Genomic DNA, 20,981 nt, shown 5'->3' with positions numbered 1-20,981 from the left:
GGAAATGTGATGCATGACAAAGACATAACAATATCTTGCACCAACCACCTGGACCTCTACACCTAATTATAACTCCATGGCCATTGATGAGATATGACATGGACATTGTTGGCAAACTTCCCATAGTACTAGGTGGTAAAGTTTTCATGCTAGTAATCACTGATTACTTCTACAAATGGATAGAAGATGAAGGTATTGTTCAAGTTGGAGAGAAATAAGTCATATCCTTCATCAAGCACAACATTTTGACCAGTTTGGTATCCTATCTAAATCTATATGTGATAATGGCTCTTAATTTATATATAAAAGACACAAAACTTTTGTGTAAGTTGGGGAATCAAGATGATCACTTCTACGCATGTACATCCTCATGATAATGGTTAAGCCAAGTCAATAAATAAGATCATTGTAAAAAACCTAAAGAAAATACTCACAGAAAGAATAGGAAGATGGGTTGAAGAATTACCCTTGGTGCTTTGGGCAGATAGGGCCACAACCAAGAACTATAGAGGATAAATAACATATCCTTTGGTATCTGGAATTGACGTTGTGAATCCCCCAAAAGTCATGATCCTTATAGCTAGGAGAAGATTCTGCAACCAAGAACAAAAAATGACAAGATCCTAGTTGACGATCTTACCAAAGTGGATGCACTCAAGGACTGCCAAGATAAGGATAACAACATACCAATAAAGGATTACTAAATATTATAACAAAAATATCAAAACAAGAAGAATCAAGGTAGGATATTTTGTCCTTAGAAATCTTTTCCAAAATACAATCGAGTGTAGTGCTGGCAAATTTGCCCCAAAATGGGAAGATCCTTACCTAATAGATTTTGAAGTTAGAAAGGGGGCATATTGGTTGTCCATCCAAGATGGTCAAGTATTATCAAGATACTGGAACATTAGACATCTTAAAAATTATTATTGTATAGATCCAAGATCTTGGCCCATGATACTCAAGTGTGTTCTTTTTTTTTTTTCAATTTCAATTATTTTTATATAATTTTTATCCTTGATAGTGAGTTAAGCATCACAGGGGTGTTAGCTAATCAAACGCCCACCATTTACCCAAGATCTTTGTTTTACAGAAACTTGAAGATCTTGACAAAGATATTAGGGACTAATCACCCCTCTTAAAATGTAAGGTACCAATATACCTTCTAATTTTTAAAGATTAACATCTTTCTACGAGATCAGGTTTAAACACCTCGCTTGGACACACAAATTCTAGCTCTTGTCAAAGGATATATGGATCAACTTACGGTTTAGTAACTGACAACCTCCATATTACTAACTATATGTTAGAACATAAGAAAAAATTAATGGAATGACGTAGGTTTGTTAGACAATTAGGAACTTATACCTACGCATTTAACATTGACATGTTAACCTACAGCATAAAAGAGCAACCCTAAGCTAGGATATCCCCAGATCCAACATTTTCATGTTGACTTATAGTTTTAACTTAGTTGTGTTCACAAAGTTAAGAAGTATAAAGCACATGGATTTATCAAAATTAAGATATTGAATCAAAACCAAACACTTAAAGCAGTTAGGGCATCCTAAGATTTAACTCACGATGTCATCGAAGATAATCTTCACTCGAAATGTCATAGAAGGTACAAAACCCTTCATATATTCATTTCTGAACTCAAAACATATTTTTTTTATTTATCTACGAATGATATCTTCTGAAAAAAATTTATTTCTAACTTTTCATCAATGATTTACTTACTACTTTTTATTTGATTTTTTTTATCAAATTATATACATTCATTTTGGGTCCTTTTTTTAAAATAGACTTTCAAAAATTTTCTTTGAAAAATATATTCATGGAACTAAGAAATTATTTTCAACCATTCATAATATTCAGAAGAAAAGTACCATGCTTCTATGAGCATGCATAACCTAGATCAATCTATTACATAACAAATAATTGTCTTAAAACATAAACCAAGATATTGTTCAACAACCCAACAACAACAAATCCAAAGCCTTCAAGGAGCAATGTCCTCACCTTTCTCTAGGCCTTCAACATCTTGACCCTCAACATTCTCCTATATGACATTCTCGTCAACTTTATGATCAACTTCTCCTTCACCCCTAAAGTTCTTCAATGTCTGCTCCCACTTAGTCTTATCCTAAGAATGAAACCTGTTTTTTTTAATATCCTCTACCATCTTCAACCTAGCCTGCATTATTGAAATAGTTATAAACATTGTTGTCTTTTTCTAATTGTCGTGCAGTTGATCTTTTAGATCATCTCTCTCCCTCATCAACCTTTCCATATCTTCCTTCTTGTCTTTTAACTCCTTCACCTTTTACGTAAGCTCTTTATCCTTTTATTTCAAATCGTGCTAAGATTGTTTCTTGGTAGCCTCAAAATCCTTGTTAAGCTCCTCAACACCCTTCAACGTTAAAGTTGTAGCCTAGAACCATAACCAAGATAACTGGTTAGCGCTACCATTTGAAATAGAATATAAAAATAGAAACATACACATTGATTCAATTGGATCATTTTTTGTTTAAACTCAAAAGGGTTCAACCCTTCAAAGATCTCTTAATCCATTTCTAGAATGACCTTCCTTTTCTTGGGTTCAAGATTCTTTTTTTGGGATTAGGCTCCATATTTCTTGCACATAAAGCAGAAGGCTGCTTCAGTCAATTTTGGTGCTAAACAAGAAGAATTCTATCAACCAATATGAAGATCATCAAGTTAAAGGAGAAATAGTAATAGACCTGTAGACATACTAACCTATTCTAAATCTTTAACCACCACATAAGTTCTAAGACCCTTAGAAGGACATTCTATACTTTTCCAAAGCTTCTCTTTTCTATTAGAAGCCTCAAGAATTCTTGGATCTATGCTTCAACATCTTCTTGAGGAGGAAAGAGAACTTCGAACTTTGGAACTGCCTAAGATAAAAGTCAAAATTAATATCTAAAGGAAATATAAAAAATAAAGACCTAAATATAGAAGCCTTACCCTCAGTCACCAAATCTTGGGAGGGATGATCCTACCCGAGAGAACAATTTTTGACAATAAGTTATCTTCTTTTTTTCGAATCATGATCAGTAAAAGAACTTCTTAAGACTAGATAAGGTTTCCCAATCTTTATATTGACGACAACACGAGAATACACAATGATCTTAATGTTTTAAAAACATGTTATCTCAGATAATCCAAGATCCAACCTTTGGATTTATTTATATGATGAGTCTAAAACAGGATACGCCAAGTGGCTGGCTAACTTGGGCGTAAGCAAGTTTGGTAACTTGAAAAAAATTCCAAAATTAGTCGAAGAAAAGGGAATGACAAACCAATGACGAACGGAAACTCATAAAAACAAGTCCATGATGAAGAAATATAATCTACTCTCAATGTTGACCCCGAAACCCTAAAAATTTTATCTTGTGGAAACTTTCCTAGTGATCGAAGCAAATAGATATCGATATTGGAAAAGTTACCAATCTCACTCTCACTACTAGGTAACAAGCCTAAATCTATGAAATCATCCAACTATGGGTTTATATGATCTAACCTTAGCTCAAACAAGTTTTTTTACCCATGTTCACACAAGAAGAATAAAAGAAAATAAGAGAAAGGGAGGAGTTGATTACATAGAAGAAACCCTCGTGATCACAAGCCGAATGAAGAAAGATAAAATCTCTAAGCTTAAAATAGGGTTTAAATATGAAAATCTTGACCATTTAAAATTTAAAATTAATAGGATAATGGATGGATAAGATTAAACCTTGATAAGCGGATTACGTCACATCAACATTTTAACATGCCTTCTCCAGAATAAGAATCTCCAACTCCCTTGATCTTGGATTGAAGATTTATGGGGGAAATTTTTATGGGCAAAAATTTCATCTTGGACTGCCATTTTTTTCTTGTAATATCTTATGTCAGGATTATGAACTTAATTAGAAAGAAGTAGACCATGTCAAAAGCATATGGTCAAAGCCTTGTGAATGTTGAAGACCATCGAGAAAGTCTGGTCAAGGAATATATATATATATATATATATATATATATATATATATATATATATATATATATATATATTTGTTATTGTCACTATGTATAAAATCCTAGCTGACCACTCACTAACACACATATTCAAACCTCAATTCTCACTCTCATTATTCAAAACTTGAGCACTCTTACACCTACCACATGATCGACTAGCACTTGTAATTTTATTTCAATTAATATAAGCTCCTAAGAAGTTAATATCGACGATTTCCAGGTGGGATATCGATTATCGATACTTTTCAAAATAGCGGTGTCAAATATCGGTCCAAAATATTGGACTGCAAATATCGGTGATATTTACCGATATTTAACCGATATTTACCGATATTTCCAGGCGATTTCCAGGTGGGATATCGCTTAAGTAATTTTACTTCCTTTTTTTAGTGTTAAGTCAAGGCCTTAAATCTTATAGACTTAACTTAAATGAACCTGCTATTATGTGAAGTACTTAATTGTTAGTTTTAGGTCATAGAGTCATGTTTTAAGTATTAACCGATCTTATTGTTATGTTAATTGTTACATACTTAAGTGTTAACTTTCTAGTTTCTATAGGTTTGATCATGTTGATGCGTTAAGTAAATAATTTTTAAATGATGATGACGATATTAGAGTTGATGTGGATGATCTAGATATAATAATTGGATGCCTTGGTTGATGTGGACTTGGAGGAAGATCTCATGGATTACGTAAGATTATGTTTCAAACATTGACAGTTTTGAATTTTGACTTTTTATATTACTTTTATATATGTTTTATGTTTTTATATATTAATTATGCATGATATAAAATACCGATATCCCACCGATATCCCACCACGATAACCTATATCCCAAATATCGCCCCTTGACCGATATTTTTGGACCGCTATAACTGCCTAGATAAGCTCTAAGGCGGGTGATTTTATCACCTCTCGAGGTATTATGTTGGAGATCCAAAAGAATTAAGTGCTTTCGCCATACATCACTACGTTGTTACGTTTGCTTTCACTTATTTATTGTTGTTTGATCGATTGCACCATTTTCTATTATTTACTTTATTATTAATCTTATTCCATTGTCAGAACTACTAAGATATTTTATGGTGTCTTGGTAACATCTTGAGTTTCTTGATATTTATAATATGAATTCATTTGTTAAACAATTTTAACAACATTTCAAATACACTCATTTACAATACAAAATAAAACACTTTAATAAACAGTTCACTGAATATTACTATTTTCGTCTCAGGATCATGGGCACGACTAAGATCTTTAGCATATTTCAAGATCTTAAGCATTTTGGTTTTATATATCTTATTTTAAACATCAAACCACACTTACTAATTTGGTTGCGAAAGTTGGTTATCAATTTTTTGACCAAAACATGTACCATGAAGGTTGTTACAAGAGTCCTTGACCTTTTACCAATAAGAAGGTTCTAAAACATACTCTAAAATAAAAAGTGAGGACATTCCTTCATTTGTATATATGGGGGTGTGAGGCTTATAATTTTCACAAAGCGCTCCATAAGCAATAACTCAAATAAGATGAATGTTACTTCATTATGAATCTTATCAAGTCTTTTGGGTAATTATTTGACAAACCCTCTGAGAACAAAGTGTTTGTTGCTCGAAATTCAGTCTTTCGAGAAAGAGAGCTATATTACAAAAAGGCCAGTGGGAGCCAGATTAATCTTGAATAAATTCAAGAATTAATCAACAGAGAAATTGAAGTTGGCACAACAAGAGGTTGAAAAGACTAATTGATTCTCAATAAAGGGTTGTTAAGGAATCTAAAATATCTACAATTCTTCTCCAAATAGATAACATACGATGTCATACACATAGTTATATAGATTTTATATTACTGGGGGAAATGAGTCAACTCATAGATGATGATCAGAGTCGACCGGTTACCAGAAATCTATGGTAGGCCCTAAAGACTGCAAAAGAAGAAAGGGGCATGGTGTGTGAGTTTTTGTCCATGTATCATAAAAAAATTTAAAATATAGTTGATCACACACATGGCCCTAAAATAGATGGGTATAAGTGGGTCTTCAAGAACAAGATAAACATGAATATGAATAAACACATATTTAAACCAAGATAGGTTGTGAAGGGTGTGTAAGATTAACCATTTCATTTATGGAATGTAACAAGCGTCTCGTATTTGGAATATTTTGTTTGATTTTTGGATTTACGAGAACAAGGATGCGCCATAATTATATGTTAGAGCTATTTGGAGCGTTGTTTTCACCCTTGTACTTTATACGAATGATATACAATTCATAGAAAACGATGTCCTAACTTTGTGTAGAGTAAAATATTGGCTTGTGAGTTGTTTTTCCGTGAAACATTTGGTAGAATCAGAATACATATTGAATACAAGGATTTATGGGGATATATCTAAGTGACTTATTGGATTAAGCCAAAGTAAATGCCATCTTGAGGAAATTCAAGATGTAGAACACTAAAGAGTTTGTGAATTGTTCTAGTGATGAAATTGAGAAATGCTCAATGTCTTAGTTCTAGTGATGAGCTAAAGGAAATTAGTCGAGTCTCACATGCATCGATCGTGGGATCAATCACATATGCCATTACATGTACTAGGTTTATTGTTGTAAAAATCCCGATTAGGTCCCAATTAATGTTCGATTAATCCCTAGGCGCTACCCAACCAATTAGAGGGTGCCTAGCGATTAATCCTTGCATACAAAATGACTAAAATAGTAGAAAATAATAAAATTTTAACACTTTGAAGATATTCTACTCAATATAAACCATTTGAGGAATGATTAATGTTGTATTAATCATATTAACCTATTTTATTAAGATATTAGTGGTATTTACGAACTTTGTTATAATATTAGTCATATTTAACCTTTTAAAATTTAACGAGTTAGCAATTAATGGTCCCCGATTAATCCCCCGATTTATCCCCGCCTAGCCGATTAATCTCTTAACCCCAGTCCACCGACTAGCTAACGTCGAGCGTTTTTTACAACCTTGACTAGGTCTAATATCTTGTATCCCTTAAGCATGATGAGTCGATATTAGATAAACTATAAGAGAATGATAAAATCAAAACCAAGAACATTCTTAAGTATCCGAAGAGGACAAGAGAGATTTTTTTGTAAGTATGAAAAAGGTCAATGTAAAGGTTACATTGATTCTAATTTAAGACTAGTGGAGACAATTTTATTTGTAATCCATGTTCGTGCTTTTACTGAATGGTAAAGACATTACTTGGAAGAGTACCAAGTAAGACACTATAGTGGAATTAATAACAAAGATATAATATATTGTAGTTAATGAGATTGGAAAGAATGCTAAGTGGCTAAAAGGGTTCATCAATGGTCTCAGTGTTATCTTCCAGTCATCGATGATCTTGTTTACACTTTTTGTGACTATAAGGGTGCAATTGTCTCGAATAAGGATCTAGACATCACATAAGAGCACATGGAATACTCAGTAAATACCATTACATCTGATAGTTTATTAAATGAAAAGACATCATAGTCACTAAAGTCACACCAGAAGAGATTCTTACTGATCCATTCACTAAGCTGTTGTCACTAACCAAGTATGATTGTCATGCAAGGTCAAAAGGCATTAGATTTGAAAATGAATTGTATTGAGCACAATCAATGTAGTTTGTTTCAATTTGGAAGCTTAAGTAGTATAAATCTTTATTTAAATTGGCCATTATTAAGTCATCTTAATATATGCTAGAAGCTAGTCCTTTTATTAGTTTATTATTGTGTTCCTCTTTGCATGTTTTGACCAAATTCTAGAGTATTAATTTACTTAAACCTCCACAATAGGTCCTATTTCTAGAAGAAAATAGTGATTTAAGATTGTCATAGACTACTAGTGGATTGTTCTTGGTGATGAACATAATGTGGAGATGTGACTAATACTCATGAGTACTAAAATTGAAAATTTAAGTGTTGTAGTAACTCACACTTAAAGAATACTTCAGGGATTCTACCCACAAATATTTTTAAGATGATAATATTTTATATTTTTCAACTAGAGATACATGAGATTTTGTTATGCAAGTTATCATGTTTTGGTTTTTTCTAACATTATGCGTAACTAGCATCCATAAAGAGAATATCCGTATATGACAAGATGAATAGAAAGAGTGTATATAGTCAAAGTTTATTTGGTCATTTTACCTTAACAGGGGAAGTTGATATCTTTTTCCCCTCAATGATTTGGTATTGACATCAAATGCATGAGCGTGCTCAAACTGAATTGATAATGGATCAATAGTGTATTTTTTCATGCTCGACCCATGAGAAGCATAATCTTGCACATTTAGGATTGGCATATTTTCATGTCTCGCGTTTATGTGGATATGAAAGAGAAATCAATATTTGATCGCTTATATAAGGGTTGTATTACAACTTAAAGTTATATGTATGACGTTATACATTGGATGACACCATCTCTGTTGATTACTAGTGAATAATGGACCAAATAGTGTTGGGTGACCTGGATGACACACTCGCTATTGATCACTTATATAAGGAATGTATTACAACTTAGAGTTATAAGTATGGCATTATACATTGGATGACACACTCTCTATTGATTACTAGTGAATATTGGACCAAATAGTGTTGGGTGACTTGTGCAAATGGGAGACTGATGGAGTAACTGCCTAAAGTCACAATAGTTGGTAATATTACTATTAATAGGAGAGTCCTTTTGGTTTACAAACAATGATAGATATTAGAAACAACTAACATGAGAGTTTATTGGGGTCTTGTTTGTTAGTTAACTAAGTGTTTAATTAATTAATAGAATCTTCTACACTTAAGGGGTTTAAGTGTAATGATTTTAAAAGTCAAATCATTTGGATAATTATCATTCTTATGGATAATTACTTAATGACCAAGTAATTATTCCAAAAGGATTCTAAAACCACTCTATAAATAGAATTTTTCTAAGTATTCCAAACCCTAAAATTCTGCTGCCCTCTCACCATTCTCTCAATCCCGAATTTCCTTTGCGAATCGTGACACAAATTTATTAAATAATGACATGTCTTCGATCAGATGGCTAAATCGTATAGACTTTGGTGTTGATCATCGATGGATCTATCAAGTGGTCGCTTTGCTGCTTCTACGGTATGACTATGAAAGTTGAGTTCTAATTTAGACTCTCTATATTCTCTCTCCATCAAGAGCTTGGAAGATTTCAGTGGTTTCAAGGGTAAGATTCTTATCTTTCTACCACTGTGCTTAGTTGGATTAGATTTGGTTTAACATGGATCTACTATATGATTATGGGATTTTTTTGTATTGCTTATGATGGGTCGTTGTCGCTTTTTTGTATCCCCATGACCCAACACATAGTTGTGTTAACTAATTTCTATAAACAATCTCAAATGAATCTGAGAACTGGAAACAAAGGTTTCAACTAAGTTGAAGGAGATGATCACTAATGGCTAAGTGTTTCTTATAAATGGTCTAAGTATTTTTTAATAGTATGTTGTGATGTAATTGTTGTTATAATGTATAGTTTTGTAATTTGGCTATGGTTATTTATCTACTTGTATCCTTTGTTAGTCTAGTGTCTATTGTATGTTGTTTAAAGTAGATTTTACGTATTGTTTTGTAAAGTATTGACATAAAATTTATGTAATTAGGTTCATAATTAAAGTAGATTACAAAATAGTAAGTTTGTTGCTATTATCTTAAGGGTATTGATATTGTTGTAAGTATATTATTAATTAGTTTATTATAGGTTCCATGTTATTTGGTGTAAAGTATTGATATGAAATTTAATGTAGATTGTTTATATTGCACATAAGTTGGTATTATGTTAACCATGCCATTATTGTTATAAATATAATTGAAATACCATTATTGCTATAAATATATTTGAAATATGAGAACTGTTGGGTTTTGATTATTTATTGTTAAACATTTACATTACATGGCAATTATGCTACCGAATTTTATTAATAAGTTAATGCATGATTACTACATTTTTTAATATATGATAAAATTCACTGAACAATAATTTTGGAGGCCAATGAAATTCGTCATGTCCAGCCATGATAGATGAGGTTGAAGTCCTCAAACGTGCACTTGGTAAAACGTCGTTCCTTGGAATGTCTAAATAATTTACCCACCAAATGCATGAGAAATATGATCGAGAATATTGTTGGTTCCAAGTCCAATTCAATCATGTTCATCAAGGAAATGATGGGAGTGATGAGGATCAAGGTTCTAGAAAAAGGTATTAGTTTGGTACTTTAATGAAACTACGAACTTTTTGGTATTATAACATTGATTGGTAAATTATATTAGATTTGAATGTTCTTTTTATGAAAATCGAAAGTTTTTGTATAAGATATAAGTATTTTACAAAGTTTATGTTTTAACAAAAAACCTGGAAAAAGAACATATGACTAAAAATAACAGTAAAAGAAAATGTTTAGTGGATTTCCTACGACGTGTCCCACCAACAGCAGCATGTAGTGATCAAAAGTATATGTCCCCCGACTACGCCACTATCGCCAAATGAAACCTGTCCCGACATCAGTGTTATCGAAACATTCCACCTACCGACGACATGTAGTGAATCTTTCAAATTAATGTACTTTTTTCTTAAAATAAGAGTGTCGTTTGCGAAATAAGTTTAATCTAGTTGAGGATGTTGATCACTCTATCTTACAAATAGATATCCATAAGAAAATTGCATTCTATTTGTTTTATATACATGAAATGTATAGCCGAATATTTTGTGGTGTTCCTGAAAAGTCGATCAACCTTTTAAACTTACCTAGCTAGTAGATAAATAAACTCAATCTTACGTAACCATGAATATGAAGATTGTAGCATACGTAACTTGTACATGAACATGGACTGTAGCTAGATCATGGATAGATGCCCTAAGCATGAACTATATATGTTGTAGGTACAAAATTCTTACTTAGGTTTTAAAAAGAAGTAAAGCATTCATGTTCGGATGAATTGGAGTCATCACAAGGAGAGTGGTTGTGTCGACCTTCGTATGTTGTGATTACCATTCTACAATCTTCTGATAATCTCTCTACCCTTTTCTTGACACGACAATTACTATGTGTACAACGATAGTAACTTCTGCTAGTTCATGAAAAAACAAAACAATCAGTAAGATATGAACAATCATTGCATGTATATATATTTGCCGCTGAAAATATATAAACAGACTAAATTTAATTTTACGAAGGGCAATTGATGATATTTAATGAATCTTAAAAGTATCTTTTTTATGTGTAAGACTAGCTAGAGTGTTATTGACTTTTTAATATGGACGACAATCTTGTTTAGAAAAATTTCAAGACAAATACATGCATTGCCAAAGACAAAGAATAATGCCCAAATTTTGTTAAATATATAGTTTGTCTAAAATAAAATCAAGTACGATTATTATAAGTGCTTATGTTTTACAAATTACAAGTTATGTACAATGTATTTTGGCTTTCTTTTCACACCATTGTACAAAATCTTGCATAAAATGGCTATAGTTATTGTAGGATTAATGTGCTGTTTATAGAACGAAATCATTCGTTTCCTAAATATCCAACAAAGTGAATTGGATATCAATGTGTAGTTATGTTTCAACTTGTTGGTAGAAATTTGACAAATTGATACATATCAAATTTATGAGATCTGCTTGATTACATAATTTAAAAAAAAAAAAAAAAAAAAAAAAAAAAAAAAAAAAAGAAATTTTGCTTCTTAAATGTGTAAAAAGTCGATTTTGTTAGGTCACCCAATAAAGTTATATATGATTTCATAGAGAAATAATCATCCCAATTCTTGGATATAGATGGGTATAAGGAACACTCTAATTAAAGTCGCCTTTTTGCCACAAATATGACATGTAACAACCTGTATCTTGAAAAAGAAGTGATCACAGATGTAATCATGATATTGTTATTGAGGCAAAAGAAGGTTAGATTTGAACCCTTTTTCATAACCTAAAAAGAGAACTTTTTAACTTTCTCATACCAATATATATATAAAGGCATAACATCATTAGATATTTTCAAGTGAAGAAAGCTTTTGAAATTGCTACATTTTTAAGTTTTACCAATCAACTAAAATATTTGGTTTCCTTAGTATAGTTAAATCAAGATTTAATGAGTACATTACAGAATTTTCGTTTCTAGTTAACGCACCTAACCTTGGTTAAATAAAATAGATAGATTTGAACCCACGAAAGATCAGTAATACACCCTGTAGTCAACTTAATATATATATATATATATATATATATATATATATATATATATATATATATATATATATATATATATATATATATATATATATATATATATATATATATATATATATATATATATATATATATATATATATATATATATATATATATATATATATATAATACCAATTTCATGAGATAATGAAAACAAATTATAATATAGCATGTACTTAATTAGAATATATATATAGATGCTACGAGTGAAGCACATTACGGATAAAACTACGCTGAGATGTGTTCCATTAGTCACCTCTAATGATTCTACATTACTTAATCTCAGTAACGTGGGATTATTGTACACAAGTTTCATTCACATTAGAATGAATCTCAGTAAGTCGCGATTTAGTTGGGACACTAGATGCATTCCACAAATCACCTAGTAACCATAACATGATATCCATACATGCTCTAATTAAAGAGGAGTATGCATACCAACAAGACAAATTAATAGCTAAGTGCAATATTTAATCTCACGCATGTAAAATGACATATCAATATTCGAAAACGGGACTTGGGGTATGGCTATCAACGAAGGAAAATTGAATAAAGGAAGTGAAACCCTTTGATTTAACAACAATAATAATTAAGATGATTATAGATTAATTAACGAGGAAAAATAATTGTCTGCCTAAAAGATGGTCATACGCACACGCACACATGATTCGTACTTCATAAAAATGCACAGTATAAGTACACTACATATGGTGAGTGGACAGAGAAGTTTTCTTCCCTATCATACTAGGTTCAATCGAGTGCATAAGTCATAATATAGGGGTATATAATTACTAGTAGATGGAATGCAAAATTTTATAAGCTCTTTTAGACATTTAACCTTTTGTATGACAATGAAGCTCGTAATAGGGGATACATAACCCAGAGAAGTTAAGATACGTATACACGTACAAACAAAATCAAGTCTTGGTCTATAAACTTTATTCATAGGTCATACTGTTATAGCAGGAGTGTTATCAATATTCTCTTCATGATTAGATATCGTATTCTGTGTGTCCGTTTGCTCTTTCATATTCGTTTGACAGTTGTTGTACTTGCTAGTATACAAGAGTGGAAGAACTCGAACCACCTTGAAATTAATAATGCGATCATTTTGCTACAAGTCTATTTATAAATAATGGATATTCATTATTGCTATTTCAATAATTCAATAATACTTGAAATACCACACTCAAAAGTATTAAATATATATAATCATGAACCAATGAATACTGGATACACATAAAAAAATCTAATATTTTATGGTAAGTATAATTAGATGAACGATTAATTTAAAATTTAAATTAGAAAGACGACTCATAACTAGGAAAAAACATTTAGGACGAGTGAGTGTAGATCTACACGAGATTAATTTTATGAAGTACGAAAATATTAAAGTAGCATAGAGATCAAATTTAGTACCTGGGATGAAGGCTATTTTTTACAACTTTCTGACCATATTTCCTCCATTTGTAACCATCGTCAAGAACATCAACATCACTCCTTGTTTGAAAGCAGAATCTTGGTTCTCTAAGTTTTCTTCTCATTTTCGTTCTCCCCTTTTCAGGGTTTGATGAACTCCTCCACCTTCCAATTATATATCAATGGAAAAAGTTAAACATTTATTTTTATTTTAAGAGCGTACAGTAGTGTGGATGTATAGGTGGTCTATAATGGATGGTTTGGTGGGCATGATTCATGAATGCATATATGGATTTATGTGATCATTAGGTCTCAAGATTCCTGTTCTTTCCCAAGTACTGACAACATACAGAGAGATTGAGAGATGCTTTGCAATTTGCTTTATGTAGAAATCTCTTCCATATATATATAATTAGATCTTGTTAGAATCTGACTGGGAAGCACAAAGAGAAAGAGAAGCTTCTCTCTCTCTCTCTCTCTCTCTCTCTCTCTCTCTCTCTCTCTCTCTCTCTCTCTCTCTCTCTCACACACACACACACACACACACGAAAACACAGAGTAAAGAGAAAAACGAAACCACCTGACTCCAGAGTCCTATAATTCCTATTAGAAAGAGCAAGTGAAATCCATACCTCAGAGGTTGTTTATTTATTAACGCACACAAAGTAATTTACGAAGTAAGATGAAAACATGCATTCAAGCTCAAAAACTCAAGCTTTTTGAACGTTTCCCAAGCATATATACTAATTGAAAACTAACACCTACTAAGCAATTATGATCCACGCCTATCGTAAGCTACTTAATTCATAACTTGATGTTCAAAGCCAATCTTGAAAAATTTCAAGTTTTTAATTAGCTCATGTAACGTTCCAAAGTCACAAACCCTAAATGAGTAACTGATGCAACTTCTTGAAACCCTTTTTTGAATTTCGAACCCTATACGATCCTAATACGAAAGGTTGTAATTAGGAAAAGTAAACGAGAGTAGGAGAAGAGATAGATCCAAACCATGAGGTGTTATCATCTGCGCATTTTTCTTCGTTAACAGACTTTGGATCCAAGCTTCCCACCTATAATATGTAAAAAAGAATAATTTAACTTAATTTGAGAGAGAGAGAGAGAGAGAGAGAGAGAGAGAGTTTTATTAAAAATATCATAGATCAAGACATGGATGATCAAAGTATCATAACAAACAGCCACCTGACAGGACTTTACCTGTTCTTTATGCCAAGAATCTCTATGAACCGAGGGAGCTTCCCTGTGGAAATCAGCAGCTTCTGCGGAGGTGGTGGTGGTGGTGTGGTGTGGTGGTTGAGATAATTGAGGAAGAGAGAGAGTTGGAGGCAGAAACCTCAAAACTTGGGTCTGATGAGGATCATGATTATGGTGGTGATCTTGAAAATGGGCAAAACCAATATGATCATGGATGGGGTTTTGGAAGGAAGAGACTTGAAGATCAAAGTTGGCTAGCCCTCTTTCAGACCCTTCCATAACCCTTGAATTCCCTAAAATTGTACTACTTTCCTTTTTTCTACTACTATGCCACTACAAACTTGAACTTGTGTTTTCTTCTTAGTGGGGTTTGTATTTGTAGTGCATGTGTCCGTACAAGCGATTGTGAATGTGTCTCTGGGATGTTATCGATGTGGTTGGGGGGGGGGGGGGGGGGGGGGTGGGGGGTGGGGGGGGAGGGTTACGTAGTGCTATATTTCTATACATGTGGGAGTCGGGGCCATCGATCGGGGGACTATGAAAAACATGTTCCATGGGTCAACATGTAAACACTAGATGGAGTTGAATGGAATGGAATGTTGACGAATAAGATTATTCTTATCTTCAATGCTCATTTTCTCGTTTGATGTTTAAGACCATCTACGTTGATATATTTTGTTCTGATTTTGATTTCGGTATAAATATACAATTGCAATACAACATAAATATAGTACTTAACTAAATAGATAGCCTATTAATATATTTTTATTACTGTGAAATTGTAAATGTATAAATATTAAAATTTTATTTTCTAAGATTATTTTTATCTTGAGTTTCATGCCCTTTTTTGGATCAAGAGTCGAAGTCATAGTTCCCTTTATATGGTATGACTGACTGGTTTAACGAACACAATCAACTTTCTTTGTAATTCACATACCAAAAAAAAAAAACAGACCTCTAACAGAAGTTAGAGAACATGAATAGTTACAAGGAATTAGACGCTATAACTGGGTTTTTAACGATTTCTAATCATGTGTCTAGTGAAGTTATCAACCATTGTATTTTCCGTAGACCCAAAAATAATATCATCAACATACATTCCTACCGGTCTTAGGAACTTTTTATTTGATCTCCAAAATAAGAGGATCAACAACTCATCTGACGAACCGTTTAAGAAACTTAGTTAAGGTTTCATATCACAACCTTGGAGCTAGTTGTAAGCCATATACAACCTTCTTCCTTCAACCCGTGATCGAGGAAGGTATTTATGACATCCATTTGATGTGCGTTGCTATTCATCTTTCATGTATATGTAAGGAAAATATATATAACCTCTAGCCTCTCAACCAAAATGGAGGTCTCGTCATAGTTAATGCATTTTTGTTGATGATATATGTAACATCCAAAAATATGGTCCCAAAAATTTTATTTTTAAAATAGATAAAATAGTATTTCAAACATCATCCATACATCTCAACCAAAACCAAAGTATCTAATGTCATAAAAATCAGAGTAAAGTATCATATGTGGAATCCTAATAGTGTGTGCAATGTAGTCACCCCGAACTCTTCCCCTTGCCACGGAAAGTACCTGAAACATAAACTGAAAACCGTAAGCACAAAGTTTAGTGAGTTCCCCAAACTACCACATACCACACATACATAAATCACATACTGGGCCCCCGTCCTCCATCGGGTCTCGCCCAGCAACGGGCCCCTCCCGGCATCGAGTCCTGCCCGATATACATATTTGTTATCATAAGGCCTTGCCTGTCATTGGGCCTCACCTGCTATATACATACAAACAATATCACACAATCATGTGAACACAAATAATTGTCACAACCATAGTTTTTGTTCCAGTCCTTAGGCATCGCTTGGCATCGATCCCCGCCTGGTATACATAGTAGTCTATAACACATGCTAGGGTCACGAATACTCCTAGCATCCTAACACAATCAATAAGAGCCGACATGGTGCCTTAAACCCCCTAAACCCAGTGAGGAAACTCACCTCAAATGATGAATCTCACATAAAGAAATTCATAGCTATTGCCCTGACGACTCATCGAGCTGTCAGTACAAGTAACACCCATCAATATCCAATACTCCATACTTGAGGTAAAATGACCATTTCATCCCTAACCTAATTTGATCCATGACTAAAGCCCAATCCACAATATAAAAGGCCCAACCCTAAGCAATCCACCAAAGCCCACTAGTGGCCCACTTATGGCCAAATTTTCTAAATTGGGTCCAACCCTACCCCCCCCCCCCCCAATGGGCCTTACTTTAAAGCCAACAATTTACTTAGCACAAAAGTTTGTTTTCAGATGGCCTTGTAAGGCCCAAAGCAGCCAAGTCCAAGAAATGGCCCAAGCCGAGGCCCAATTGTACAAAGTCCCTTCTAACTGAGTACACATGGCATACTTAGTTGTACGCAATGCGTACTCGCTTGTTGGCTTGTACGTTGTGCGTACTGACTTGTATGCCTAGCGTACTCCTCTATTAAGCCATCATTTCTTATTAAGCACTTAATGCTTAGTTTAAAGGTCTAAACCACAGATCTAAGTCTCAAACAATGTCTGCATGCCCCAATTGAATCCAAACCCAAAATATAGCATTCTACTTTTATGAAAATCACCCTAACTCATGCATGGATAGATTTCAACCTGAAAAATGACAACTTTATGACTCAAGGACCCAATAACACCATGAGTGGCAACTCTAAGCTCCAAAAACGATGTGGACTCATAGCATCTCATCAAAAGGACCAAAAGGGTCCATAAACCCAAACCAAAAGAGATCTAAGCTAATAAGCATCAAGTATGAGACTTTTATACCTCAAATGAGTGCACAAAGATGATAAAGTTCTGGATCTATAAGCCTTCACTCCTTCAATGAAGCTTCAAGGTTGGACACTTCCCTTCAAGCACCAAAATACTCTTCCAAATGGCCTTCTAAGCTCCAAAATCACACAAGATGGGAAAAGGGTTCGAGTGTAGGGTAAGGAGGCTGATAAAAATTAAGGTTCAAGTCCTTAAGGATGTCTAAATAGTGGCTAACCCCTAAAATTAGGGTTTTCATTAACCTTGCATACGTCCCGCGTACCAAGTTGTTCGCCCAACGTACTCATTTGGAACCCCGATCATTACCCTCGCATGAGTAAGCTAAGCGTACCACTAGGTATTGCCCTATGTACTCACTTCATCACTTGTACGCCCCGCGTACCTTGTTGTATGCCCCGCGTACAACTCAAGGGTCAAAATGGGAAAATTTAATAGTGTAAGGTCAAAAGAAGAACTCATTGAGATTCAAGTGTTACAACTCTCCCCCACTTAAATCAGACTTCGTCCTCGAAGTCCACTACCCCGAACAATTATGGATAAATCTCTTTCATTTACCCTTTGGGCTCCCACGTCCACTCTGACCCCTTGCATTAATGACACTTCACCTTCACCAACTCTACAATCTTGTTCCTCAAGGTCTTTGTCTACCGATCCAAAATTACTACCATTCTCTCGATATAATCCAGGCAGTCATCCACCTGGATATCCTCCAATGGTAAAACTGAAGAATCATCCACTAAACACTTCCACAAATGAGAGACATGAAATGTATGAATCTAACTGAGAACGACTGGAAGATCTAGACGATAAGCAACCCGGCTCACTCGAGCCAAAACCCTGAAGGGACCAATATACTTGGGGCCCCAGCTTGCCCCGCTTCCTGAAGTATATGAAACCTTCCCAATGTGACACCTTCAGGAGAACCATATCTCCCACCTGGAATTCCAAGTCCGACCGGCGCCAGTCAGCATAAATCTTTTGCGAGCTCTGAGCTGTCCGGAGCCTGCTCTGAACCTGCTGAATCAATTCAATGGTCTTGAGCCCCAACTCGGTACTCCCTATGACCCGCTAACTGACCTCGCCCCAACAAATTCGGCTCTTGCATCCTCCCGTAGAGCATCTCGAAAGGAGGTCGATCAATTATAGTGTGATAACTTTTGTTATATGAAAATTCTGCTAATGGAAGATACGTATCCCAACTCCCACCAAAATCCAACACACATACACACAACATATCCTCGAGGGTCTGAATAATCCACTATGTGCGAAGTCCTAGGAAGCTTCGTGATGAAATCTATAGTGATTTCTTCCCATTTCCATACGGGAATCTCCAACGGATGCATTTTTTCATGAGGTCACTAATGCTCGGCCTTGACATTCCTACAAGTCAAGCACCGCTCCACGTACCAGACCATATCTCGCTTCATACAGGGCCACCAATAATCCAGACGAAGATCCATATACATCTTCGTCGCCCCAGGATGAATGGAGAATCGTGACTTGTGGGCCTCCTCCATCAAGGTCTGACGCACTCCATCGCAGTAAAGAACCTAGACTTGCCGATGCAAAGTCAACAATCCACGACTGTTAAGAGTCAAAATGGGACACTTTAATAATGTAAGGTCAAAAGAGGAACACATTGAGATTTAGGTGTTACAATATCCTTTCAATCCAGCATGAATTTGTTTCAGATGACAACCATGAATTCATCAATTTTATTCCTAAATAGTCATTATGTTCCAACTACGATGTGACCCATCAATGAATGTACAAATTTATACACATGATTATTGTTAATTTCTGTTAATTCCTCTTGTATGGATATAATCCAATATCAATGTTCCGAGGCCTCGTTTTATAGTCTTTGGCTCAACAAATGAGATAAAAGCTAGATAGTGACATTCATATTCTACCTTTTTAGTAGATATGATTTGAACAACGACATTAGGATATCCTATCACTTCATTGGGCTTATGATCACGAGTCTAGATATGTCGCCTTGGTGTGAGATGATCAAATGTTATATGGGGATAAAACATAAAATTTCTCTATCTCCCCCCGAAAATTTTTAATTCTGAAGCTTGCTCCTCCTTGAATGTAGAGCATCTCGGTGATTCCTTGTTGTCTATGTTTTGGTGGAAGTTGTTCAAGGAGCCAGTATTGTCTTGATTACTTGTTCTTCCTCGATTACAATTGGGAATTCCCTCTACTCCCCTTGAAGGTTGCATATATAATTCGAACTTACATGGAAGGAATAATAAGAAGTTTATTTAGTAGTTATTCCTATAGACCTTGGTCCAATGATCTTCTTTAGGGTGTTTGGTTGGTGCTTTGGATGAATCTAAAAGGATTTTAAATTAAAGTTCCATGAACTCCTTGGTTGGGTTTAAAAAAATAAGGATTTATAAATAACTAAGCACAAAAAGTACTACTTTTTTTGCATTATATAAGTCTCTACCACCTAATATTTCTCGAACGCCCTCTCATAAAAAATTTAGGTTAAATTTTATTTCTTTACTTATTTCTCTCTCTCTCTTTCACACACACACACACACACACCCGCACACACACACACACACTCACTCTCTCTTTCTCTCTCTCTCCCTCTGTGTGTGTGTGTGTGTGTATATATATATATATATATATATATATATATATATATATATATATATATATATATATATATATATATATATATATATTGCAAGGGTATATTACTAATTGTATATTTAATTTAAATTTAAAAAAATAAAATTCATATCTTAATTTTCTAAAATTTAGACATACGGACCACATTTACCTAAAATAAAAGTTCAACCGATTTTTTTTAAATTATTGGATAATAAAAATAATTTGTATTCATTTTTTCGTTAAAAAATGATTATATTTTAGTTTATAATTCATCAACATGTTTTTAATCATATATTAATAAAACACATTTATAGTTATAAGAATATATATGATTGTAATCCTTACTAAATAAAATAAAATTTAGAGATAAAAAATTTCATTTATAAAAAAATAAAAAACTAAATTACTAATCATACATGAATATAATAACAAATAAAAAAAATCAATACATTAATAATTCATTATCAAACACAATTATATTCATAAATAATTTTCCAAATATTGAGTTTATATATTTTTACATTTATATTCATAAATGAATATGTCAAGATTAATTTCTT

The 20,981-nt window shown here is 33.5% G+C and overlaps 1 protein-coding gene across 1 annotated transcript; it reads right to left on the bottom strand.

Annotated features, from left to right (window-relative positions):
• Positions 1 to 10,835: 10,835 nt before the first annotated feature.
• Positions 10,836 to 15,327, bottom strand: LOC111921429 (probable WRKY transcription factor 12). Its single transcript, XM_023917012.3, has 4 exons — positions 14,947 to 15,327; positions 14,740 to 14,801; positions 13,732 to 13,896; positions 10,836 to 11,147 (listed from the first exon to the last, which is right to left on the bottom strand). The coding sequence occupies exons 1-4, from the start codon at positions 15,220 to 15,222 to the stop codon at positions 10,985 to 10,987; spliced, it is 666 nt and encodes a 221-aa protein (XP_023772780.1). The 5' UTR covers positions 15,223 to 15,327; the 3' UTR covers positions 10,836 to 10,984.
• Positions 15,328 to 20,981: the final 5,654 nt, after the last annotated feature.

Source organism: Lactuca sativa, chromosome 1 (assembly GCF_002870075.4).
Source record: "Lactuca sativa cultivar Salinas chromosome 1, Lsat_Salinas_v11, whole genome shotgun sequence".
In the NCBI taxonomy this organism is placed as follows: domain Eukaryota; kingdom Viridiplantae; phylum Streptophyta; class Magnoliopsida; order Asterales; family Asteraceae; genus Lactuca; species Lactuca sativa.
Note: the sequence above shows the minus strand (reverse complement) of the source record. Positions and strands in the feature narration are given on the sequence as shown.